This window comes from Seriola lalandi, unplaced genomic scaffold (genome assembly GCF_002814215.2).
Source record: "Seriola lalandi dorsalis isolate HSWRI2012SDOR001 ecotype SW California unplaced genomic scaffold, Sedor1 jcf7180002054606, whole genome shotgun sequence".
NCBI lineage: Eukaryota > Metazoa > Chordata > Actinopteri > Carangiformes > Carangidae > Seriola > Seriola lalandi.
The window spans coordinates 3,484,171-3,495,886 of NW_019525159.1; the positions used below are offsets into that span (position 1 = coordinate 3,484,171).

General features: G+C 39.4%; 1 protein-coding gene across 1 annotated transcript in view; it reads right to left on the reverse strand.

Moving 5' to 3' along the window:
• Positions 1-11,716, reverse strand: part of bmpr1bb (bone morphogenetic protein receptor, type IBb) — a 62,856-nt gene that overhangs the window by 20,194 nt on the left and 30,946 nt on the right. The window contains exon 4 of the mRNA XM_023419545.2: positions 6,410-6,720. Coding sequence (XP_023275313.1) covers positions 6,410-6,497 — 88 coding nt within the window. The 5' untranslated portion in view covers positions 6,498-6,720. The remainder of the gene's footprint in view (positions 1-6,409; positions 6,721-11,716) is intronic.

Sequence of the window (11,716 nt, forward strand, 5' to 3'; positions counted from 1 at the left end):
TTTTTCAGTTTTTTTTTTGCCATACTATATACTATGTCGTTTTTTCACGTTTTTGCCATTCTACACTATATCATTTTTTTCACTTTTAGAGCTTTATTATACTATTACGTCTTATTACCTTACTATACTATGACATTTTTTCAGTTTTTATTGCCATACTATACTATGTCGTTTTTTCATGTTTTTTGCCATACTATACTATGTTTTTTTTGCTTTTAAGGCCTTATTATACCATGACATCTTAATACCTTGCCATACTATGATGTTTTCTGATAGTTTTATGCTTTATTATGCTTTGTAATTTTTTTATGTTTTTTGCCATACTATACTATGTCGTTTTTTCATGTTTTTTGCCATACTATACTATGTTTTTTTTTTGCTTTTAAGGCCTTATTATACCATGACGTCTTCATACCTTGCGATAATATGACGTTTTCTGATGGTCTTATGCTTTATTATACTTCGTAATTTTTTCATGTTTTTTGCCATACTATACTATGTCGTTTTTTCACGTTTTTTACCATACTATACTATGTTGGTTTCTTTGCTCTTAGGGCCTTATTATACCATGACATCTTAATACCTTGCCATACTATGATGTTTTCTGATAGTTTTATGCTTTATTATATTTTGTAATTTTTTTCCGTTTTTTATTTTTGCCATACTATACTATGTCGTTTTTTCACGTTTTTGCCATTTTACACTATATCATTTTCTTTCACTTTTAGAGCTTTATTATACTATTACGTCTTATTACCTTACTATACTATGACATTTTATTAATGTTTTTATTTCCTCATTATACTATGTCGTTTTTCACTTTATTTTGCCACACTATACTATGTCGTTTTTTCACGTTTTTTGCCATACTATACTATGTTGGTTTCTTTGCTTTTAGGGCTTTATTATACCATGACATCTTAATACCTTGCCATACTATGATGTTTTCTGATAGTTTTATGCTTTATTATATTTTGTCATTTTTTCAGTTTTTTTTTTGCCATACTATATACTATGTCGTTTTTTCACGTTTTTGCCATTCTACACTATATCACTTTTTTCACTTTTAGAGCTTTATTATACTATTACGTCTTATTACCTTACTATACTATGACATTTTATTGATGTTTTTATTTCCTCATTATACTATGTCGTTTTTCACTTTATTTTGCCACACTATACTATGTCGTTTTTTTTTTTCTTTTAAGGCCTTATTATACCATGAAGTCTTAATATCTTGCCATACTATGACGTTTTCTGATGGTTTTATGCTTTATTATACTTTGTTATTTATAACATTTTTTGCCATACTGTACTATGCCGTTTTTTTCACGTTTTTTCCCATACTATACTATGTTGCTTTTTTCACGTTTTTTGCCGTACTATACTATGTTGTTTTTTTTGCTTTTAAGGCCTTCTTATACAATGACGTCTTCATACCTTGCAATAATATGACATTTTCTGATGTTTTTATTCTTTATTATATTTTGCCATTTTTTCATTTTTTTTGCCATGCTACACTGTCATTTTTTCAAATTCTTTGCCATACTATACTGTGTCGTTTTTTTACTTTTAGGGCGTCACTAAACCCTGACGTCTTCATATCTTACAATACGATGACGGTTTTTGATGTTCTTTTGCCATACCATACTATGACATTTTTTCTACTTTTAAGACCTTACTATAGTATGACGTCTTCGTAACTTATTATACTATGACGTTTTTTGTAGTTTGTGCAGAATAGTGTGTCTTTGGTTGTAGCTGGGGCGGGGATGCTGAAGGGGGTATTTGCCCAGGGCACCATACAAGCCACAGAACTGCCACTGTATATAATTGAAATTCATCATTTAGTTAGTTTTAAAAAGTTATGATAACTTGTTTAATAAAAAGTCATAGTTTGTGCAGAATAGTGTGCCTATAGTTGTGGCTGGAGGAGGGGGGCATGCGTTTATCAGAGAAATGAATACCTGTGAGTACATGATATTCAGCTCTTTGTAAAAACCGTAAACATAAAATTGACATTACACATCATAAAATACAACACACATGCTGAATATTATACTGCATAGCATGCATACCTGAACAATTTTCTATACTTTTGAAGTTTTGAAGACATCGAGATAGGAGCACACAAACTCACACACACAGGCTGATAGACACAGAACAGGTATAGAAGCTGGCATTTTATGAAACCAAGGTTTTATACTGACACAGTCAGTCTATGTGTGTGTTGTGTTTGCCTCTTATTCCAATAAACTCAATCTCAGTCCCATATTCTGTTATCTATTCCTGCTCTTTGGAACTTCATGATATTTGTTTTGAACATTGTCTATCCTCAATGTCCCGTCAATGCATCTCCCTGCTCGCCTGTCTATTCATGTGGTCTGGACTTACTGGAAAATGCCACAAGCCACTGAGTAATGCTGGGCTCCATTACAGACATATTGAGAGACTACAGCTATAGTGCCACCACAATGTGTCACTTTACCCCACAATATTACCTCTGCCAAAACAGTGCAGGAGCTTCTGTTTTTACTCAAGGTTATTCAAGGTCTTGATCTATGAAACTTACAACCAGATATGTAACTTTAAAGAATCACATGCACTTTACCCAAGGCTTTAAATGTAAAAGAAAAAGTTTGATGTTTCGGGATATTCACTTATTCGCTTTCTTGCAAAGGTTTGGATGAGAAAATTAGTACCACTGTCATATCTGTACAGTAAATAAATGCAGCAGCAGGGGCTGGTAGGCAGATTCTCCAGAGAGCCAGGTTAGTTGTTTCCTCTCTTTATGCTAAGCTACATTAGCTGTCTGCTGGTTGTAGCTTCATATTTACTGCACAAACATGAGGGTGGTATCAATCCTCTCAACTCTGGGCAAGGAATTGAATAAGTGTATTTCCCGAAATGTTGTCCATTTGCTTTAAATGTCACTGTTGATAATCTTGGTTTTCCAGCATGATGTGTTGAAGCTGCATTTTTTAAGGTTACAACTGGAGCACATTTGCACTCTAGTGGTCTCTTCAGTACTCCCTATGAGCTAAAAGAAAAAGTAGTCCTAAGCCTCCAAATCTCAGAAGACAGATATACTCATGTGGTGCTCATGAACAACTATTACACAAACTATTACACATGCACAGAGTCTATGCTCCCATGCCTGACCGCTGGAGCAGCACATCTGCCCGGGGATCAAATTCTGTGTGGGGGAACTGTATCCACATCCTGACAGGAAGCTGTGCACAGAAGGCTGGAGGAGCCTGGTCCTGTCGAGGACCAACTGCTGCTGTTTTGTACTGCTGGACTGCTACACCACACCAGACTCCATCTGACTCCGACTTTATTCCACAACACTGTCTTCCAAAGAGCGTTAAGTATAGTCAATGCTACACAACACTGTGTATATCCTTGCAAACTGGAAATGTTTTGTATGTGTGGCTACATAGATTTCATACACTTGGAATCATACAGTTCAACCTGACTCTCATTTTAAAGCCATAGAGTCTGAACAATTTAAAGCTGATTTTAAATTGCAATTACACTCTCGTAATGCTTATTTGTAAAGTACATATACAACAACCCTTATAGAACATCAAAATGATCCTGGTGTGCCTTTTCCTTAATTAATACTAGAAGGCATTGCAGTTGGAAGTAGTCAGTCTCTAGCAAACTTCACTAAATAGCTTAATCTTCTCCACACTCGTGTAACTGAGGTGGAGCAACAGAAAAGAAACGGCTGTTGATAAAGACAAACCTACTACCCCCTCTGAATGCTCCTACAGAGACACACTGACATTTTCAGGTATTTGAAGATTGCTGTTAATGAAAACACAACACACTATACTTGGAAAACAGCCCCTCAGAGAGTCCTGTTGATTATACATGCATGTCCAGAAAACCAGAGGATGGCTTTAAGGGGGTAAAGTGAACTTGTTGTTGGTCTTCAGAACTATTTAAATAGAGCTCGTATCAGTTTGGCTGGTGTATCATCTCAAATTCTCACATAATCTGGAAGGTTTTTGTTTGTTTGAAGTGGATATCCGTGATGAACCACTGTGGATGAGTGTTTCTCTTTGACTGGTCGCAGTCATTGCACAGACACATCAGGTTTTCAAGGTCACTCAGTGGTTTTGTGTTACAAACATGAGACATAAGGAAACCAAAAGGTTGTCGAAGGAAATGAGCCAAAACCAATACAATTTTTTAAAATGCATCCATCATACCGGGTATAAGTGTCATAACCGCACTGAATTCTTTGTATTTCCAGTGAGTTGCCACTGGAGGAACAGGGCTAGGGTTCATCTATTCTCTGTGAACCTCACCAGCCTATAGAAACAGGTGGCAAATTGACCATGGTACTTAAGATTTATGGGCAACCTCCCACATGTTTTACTCATTTGGGCGACCTTTAAAAAGATCGGATCACAGAGGAAGCAGAAAAAAGCAACTGTTAGTTGAAGAATTGGTGAAAGAAAGTGGACAGAATGAGTGAAGCTGAGGAAGTCCAGCAACGCAGAAAAAGCTTTAGTATGAAATCTTTCCAAGAGGGCTCACTGCTTCATTTCTGCTGTGACAGGAACGAGCAAAAACTTCTCAGTTTATAGTCAGACTGTTGGAAGAATGAAAATCAGTGTGACTCTTTAGAGATGATTCTGTCTGAATTTCACTCTATCTTCCCACATCCCTTGTATTTGTGTGGCTACTGACCCTCAAACCCACTGGGCAAACACTGGATGAGAAATTAAACACCTAGCTCAGTCTGCACAGATAAGTGTGAAGGAAATTCTCTGAAGAAACATTCATCAGCAGCTGAGGTATTTCAAGACCAACTGTGAAAGTTACAGCTAGCTCTGAACCACTCAGTCACTAAGGGATTTTACAGCTGGTCTTTATTTTTGACAGTATTTCAGTAAAGAATTTCTTTGTACCGGGATTCAAATCAAAATCAATCTGTGTTTCTGCTTGAAAGGATTAATATTTACCTATTTTTTATGATCCCATCAGCTTTTTATTCAATCTGGTGGTGAATTGGAGGTTTTTACATTTTTACGGTATGAGGGGAAGAAAACACAGTAATATGTTGACAAATCTACATTAAATGAGCACTACAATCATATACATGACATACATGTATACACTATGTACCATACACTACAAGTACATTCTAACAAAAGAAGAGGCCATGGCAGCATCAGGAGCATAAATAGGTTGCCAAATTAAAGAACTGACACACTATCAATCATTTAAGGGGAATCCAGTCACAGCTAAGAGTCATATGCTGAAAGTTTCCAGACCATCTCTTAGTGGCAATATTTATAAACACACACACACACACACACATGCACACACACACACACACACAAACACACACACAAACACACACACACACAAACACAAGGTTTGTGAGTGTGTGTGGACCCAGATGCTGGTTTTACAGCTTGACACCAAACTGTGCTCTTAATTAGTGCTTGAAAACAAAGTATTTCTGCTATTTACATTACCCATTAAAAGTAATCCTGCAACTAATGATCATTTTCATTATTGACTAAATTATGTGTGTCACTTTTTCATTAAGTGTTTGGTTTATAAAATGTCGAAATTGTGAAAAAATATCAAATACATTTTTTGTCCAGTCAACAGTCCATCAGACAAAGAAATGAGTCATGACAATAGTTGCAGTCTCTCTGTCGATCGAATAATCAATGATTCATCTAATTGTTTCAGCTCTGATAAAAAGCCACACTCAGAAAAAAAATGGTAATGCCGAAACCATAGTTTCTCACTGACCAGCTCCATCTCTCTACTTTTTCCCCAATCAGAAGCAGAACAAATGCACAAGTGTCATCTTCTTGAGGCTGGGAGATTGTCGACCCCTCCCCGCCTGTGACAACCTTACGAGGCACGGTGACACTGTTGGCATTCATCGTAAAAGACAACTGGTTGCCCATCTTCAAACAATTCAAAACATGAACAGAGGGGTTGGGGGGCGTTGGGAAGGGAGAGGACGGGACAGATAAATGCACAGCCGTTCTCATGGTAGCCTCTGTGGAGATCATAATAGCTTTTTTCTCATCATAGAAACCATGGAGCAAAAAACAGACAGATAATCTCAAAGCTGGCACGATCAACCTGTCACCTTTTATTACTATCAATAAAAAAACGTGTGAAAACATGCTTCTGACTTAAGAAAAAAATAAAGTGCATTTACCAGTCTCCCGTCCTAACACATACCTATGCCCAAATCTCAAAAACTTTATATTAGCTTTATATTACACAGTTTAGCCCATACGGGACTAAAACGAAACTAAAAAACAATCTGAAGAAGGCCTCGTGACTTGAAACATGAAGGTAGCGGGACAGTGGAACCATCAAAACACACAGTACTTAGAGCTAAGTCCAGCACAGAACTCACCATCAGACCCACAGCTCATTGATGCCAGTCCTGTCACCAGGAGAACAGCCTGCCAGGCCCACTCCTGAGGCAACCACAGCACCACCATCGCGCCAGCACCAACCCGCCTCCTTCAAATCCCTGAGGTGCTGCCACAACGAACAGGCCCGTGCAAAGAGGCGGAGGTGTGAGGCTGCGTTTTTATATCCTTCCGTTGAAAGAGTGCCAGTCCTCTTTTCGGTACAAGTGTCTCTCTGTGAGTGACTGCCACTCTGCCTCTCTGCACTCTCAGGAACTTCACGCAGCCTCCAGCTTTACTCCACACTGACAGCCTGGGAGAGACAGACATAGAGAGGGTGAAGAAGGGGGGAGAAAAGAGGGGGAAGAGGGTGTTACTTTGTTGCTCTCTCACTGTGCTATTTGTCCAGCCCTTTCTGTGACCGGCTCACTACAGAGGGAACAGCTGAGTATATCTGAATCCACACACGGCTTCTCTCTCTCTCTCTCTCTCTCTCTCTCTCTCTCTCTCTCTCTCTCACTCACTCACACACACACACACACACACACACACTACAGATTCTCACATCACTCATACACAGAGAGGAGAGCAGAATAGAAGGGCACAATGGGGGGTGAACCAGGGCCATGGATGTGAGCAGGGGTTGAATGAGGTGTGAAAGGCAGCAGCGAAAGCATTATGAACTACTGCCACCGGCACACAAACACACAGCATGCCAAGAAGAACACAGAAACTACAGTAAGAACTAAAGACAGCAAACTTACACAGGACATGTACATATACTTAGGTAGAAAGCACCTGGTGTCAAATCCTGCAAGGCAGAGCAACTTCTAGCTCACAAAGGTTTTGATACTGCGAAGCAAGAATTGAGAACAAAACGCTGTGCACAAGAAACTAGAGTTGCTACAGTGGATTCTGCCAGACACGCATTATGTTCCTCTCTAGAGCATGATGTTTAAAAATGAATTTAGGAAATGAGTTTTTGCATTAAATTTTATCAGGAATTTTGTCAAGTTACTGTCATGCCAGATGTTACCAGTTACTCTCTGCACATCACCAGTCTCTGCAGAGTATTATATTTACGTAAATTATATTCCAAAAAAATATACAACATAAAAACCAAAAATTTGGGAAAGTGGGACTTTTATATAACAAGGTTCAACAGTACAACATTTAAAAAGGAATAAAATCTACATACTTTAATTCACAGGAAGGATGAAAGGAAGGCTGAAACTAACAACTACTCTTCTTAAAACTGCAAAAAAAATAATCGAAATACTTAAAAACAAAAGTCCCCACAGTCCAAAAGAACCCCAACAAAGGGACACAATCCACACTGAACACAGACAAAGCAGCTAGCAGCTTTCTCTGAAAAATGTCCCACGTCTTGACACAACGTGTACGGAGCTACAGCTGCAGACACAGGTGTTGTGTGAATGGCAAACACAGGGAATTAATCTGAAACCAAGAGTCTGGTATTAAAATTCAGACATAGGCTGAATCCCGGTCAGTTCCTCATGTGAAAGGGGCACCAGCACTTGCAGAGCTACAACAGGGATCAGGGCATCACACGTCAGGTGATTAGAGGTGATTAGAGCTCACACCTCCAGGCACCACCACAACTTTGCAACTTCACACTAATCCAACGCACACAGACACACATGCAAACATACAATACAACAGGACAAAAAAAAGGAAAAAAGGGACACATTCCAATGGTGAAAGATTTATGTGGGTTACAAGTTAAGAGGATTAACTGAGCATTTAGACAGATTACATCAAGTCTACAACAGCACCTACATAAATCATAAACATCTAAGGCGTGACTTAATTTCAGCAAAAATCCTTGTAAGTTAGAAACTTATTCCTTAAAGAAAAAGATGTTTATCCATTATCCATTGGATAATTATCCAAATGGAGGGAGGGAAGCAAACAAAAGCAAAAAAAAAAATAAAAAGGTGGAGGAGGGCAAAAAAAATAACAACAGCCAAATGGGCTTCTCTCACCTCACACCTGTCCCCTCTTAAAGTCTGTCTGGGTGGGAACAGCAGCTCCCAGAAGCCACATCTCCCCTACAGTGCTCCACTAGCCCTATAGCTGTCACTCCTGATTTGTGCAGCGCTGTGCATTACATGTGATAAGTCAGCCTATTCTGGAGCACGAGTGCATGGGGAGCAATGTGAATGGGTCAATGCACCTCACACACCCTTCTGCGCTCCATCAAACGCCCAGCGTGGAGCCTCGCCGTATTCTCAGACAGCCTGCTCAGCCCATGGGGACGGGGGGTCCAGGGGAGTGAGCGGCTCTGTAGGTGGGGGTCACTCCACCACATAAAGGGGTTGAAAGTGGGGCAGACTGGTTGGAAGAGTTGCTTTCAGTGAAATTAACTCTTCACTTTCCGGCCCCCCCTCCCCCCTTTCCTCTCTCAGTTCGAATTTAAACTGCAGAACCCATCTGTCATCACACACATAGTTACAGGATGATTAATACTGCCGGAGAAATCGTTCTGTCAGCACCTTGATCACTCTATAAAGCCACAATGTTTGTTGCAACTGGAATGAGAAATAGTCAAATTAGACATGAACCAAGTGCCAGAACATAATTCAAAACCTGCGTTAAAGGGACACCCCACCAATTTTATACATGAGGGTATAGTTTACTCATCATGGAGAGTACAACTTGACTTGTGAAAACAGAGGTTTAATTTCTTCTGTGACTGTATAAGGAACTTTCCTAAGTCTAAGAAAATAACCCCGAAGATATCATTGGTGTTAACCTGGCTTAGGTTTGAGGACTTGAAATTTGACCAATACAAAGGACAAAAAGTCAGGACATTTTTTCTTTTTGTTTTTTTTTGACCGCAACTCCCAACTCTGCAAAAAGTGTAGAGCCAAATGTAATTATGCTAGCCAACTTGTTTCAGCAAAGCCCCCAGTAAATGAGCTAAGCTGTAAGCTAATTTTGGCGTAGTGGCCACAGTTGTAATTACAGGTCACATGATACCCACTGGTCCACAAACGGCCTGAATTATAATGATTTATTTTTTCCCCCCATGTCACAAACACTACTGAAATAACTCTTTGTATTGTCAGAATTCAGGCCATTAGGTCCAATAAAAATGAAAAAGTCTAAAAGAGCTGTATTTTGCAAATTGTTTTCATGCTGTTCATTTGAAGTTAGCGGGGGGGTCACCCGGCTCAGCTACAGGGGGACTTGAATGAGAACGCTCCATGGGCCAAAAAAACATAGGAAGCCCGAGGAAGACTGGCGATTTTTTCAGCACATGTTCCCAAGGAGAATCTTATTAGAATGAATGGAGGGCCATCTTGGAACATAGTATCCAGTCTTCTTAATACATCCACTGTTTCACCTCTTTCTCAAACTTTCTTCACAGGATTGAAAAGCTCCACTTCAACCAACCTGATAACATCTCATCCATTCTCTGGTTATTTGCACCATGGTAGATGCTCAAGCTCAAACTTGAGGTTGTTCCAACAAAAACCCCAAAAGTCGGTGCAGATACAAAATAAGTGCAGTTTGCAAACCGTCCTGTGAGGAGCTGTGCAATGCAGACACCATAAACATTAGAGAGAACATCTGCTTTAAAATAATGTGTGTGTGTAAAAACACCTTTTACTCCACGTAATCAGAAACTACTGTGCACAATATACCAACAAGGTACCTCTCCACTTCTCATGGCAACACATGTAATTGTGAACTTACTGCTGGTACAGTAGGCTTATTTCATTTTCATCCACTTCTGGCTTTGACCCCTTGGCATTAAGTTTTGATGTGGGTGAGTGTGGGGAGTTGTTTAGCTGTGAGATTATTTCCAATTTGTTTTGCAGACTGTGTCGCTCCACCTTCCAGCAGTCAGAGATCAATTAATGCAACCTGATTGTTTGTAATAATCTGTCTCCATTTCATAAGGCAAACATTTACTTATGAAATAGAGACCTTACATTAATACTAGCAATACTGTTACAATGCACCATGAAAATGAGCCACGTTTTTTATTTCAGAAAAGGACTTTAAGGAGTAAATACACCTTTCATCGCACACCAAGAGGAACGGGATGGATGACTGTGAAAAATCACTGCTAACCTGTGAAACAAAGAGCCATGGCAGAAAACAGATGATGAAATTACTGCGAGCAGAGATGGAATGCGTATCATGAGCGATGTTCCAGCCGGGGCCAAGCTGACCCTCAGCTCTGTGAAATTAGGAGGCTTTTCAGCAGATCAGGGTTAAAACTGCCGTCATAGAATACTGGAGAGCAGTTTATTACCGTGGCAACACAGCTGTCCGGCCCCAAATGGTCCAACCGGGGTGTGCAGGAGTCGAGAAAGAGTGACACCGTCTTCATCATCCAGCAAAACTAAGATTGGCTTTGTCTCTTCGTTGAGTTGTAAGAAGCAATAACGTACTACATTTTGTACCGTGGTGCAGAACCACTGCTGCAACTAATCATGATTAGTTAATCAGATTAACAGATTAATTGATTAATCATTTAGAGATGCCAGAATATAAATGCCCATCCAATTTTCCAAAAGCCTGAGATGACATCCTTTTGTATCTTCTGATACAAAAAGGAAAAACTCAAAATCATCAAATTTGAGAAGCTTAAAAAAATGATTAATCAATTTTCAACATTGTTCAAATATCCCATTGACAACCAATCAATTATTTGACTAATTGTTTCAGCAGTGTGCCGAACAATAGCTTCTGTGCATTTTTCTAGTCCCGAGTTATAAAGTGTCTTCTGACAAAAAGCTAATAATTATGTAGTGATTCATTTTTATTTTATTATAGGAATAAAATGGAAAAGGACAAAGGAGCTTTGTCAACAGCTGCATGAAGCAAACCTACTGGAGAGTATGCATCCATCTAAACCTAGACACCTATGCTTACACAAGACATCAGACAATATCTATATCCATCACTGTTATATGTAACAGCAATATATCATGAGATCCCTGCAGATACCCAGCAGAGTCCCAGGCCTCATGGAAAAGAAAGACCCTGATGAATATTCAAGATTCACACAATAGTCGGGCCAAATCGCTCTGCTGAGATTGACGCTTTGAAGTCCCAAAGAATGCTGAGGGGGAAGAAAAACGTCATTCATAAGGAGTGAAAAGGCTGTCACAGCAAGATTCTGCCTCCTTCCCCTCACTCTGTCACGCTGTCTTATTCTCTTACTCGGTCTGCCTCACTGTCTTTCTCTTTCATGATGTGACGACGTAGTGAGATATTGAAAATCACTGAAACATGATCACTTCTGTTGAATCACCCCCCCCCCCCCCCCC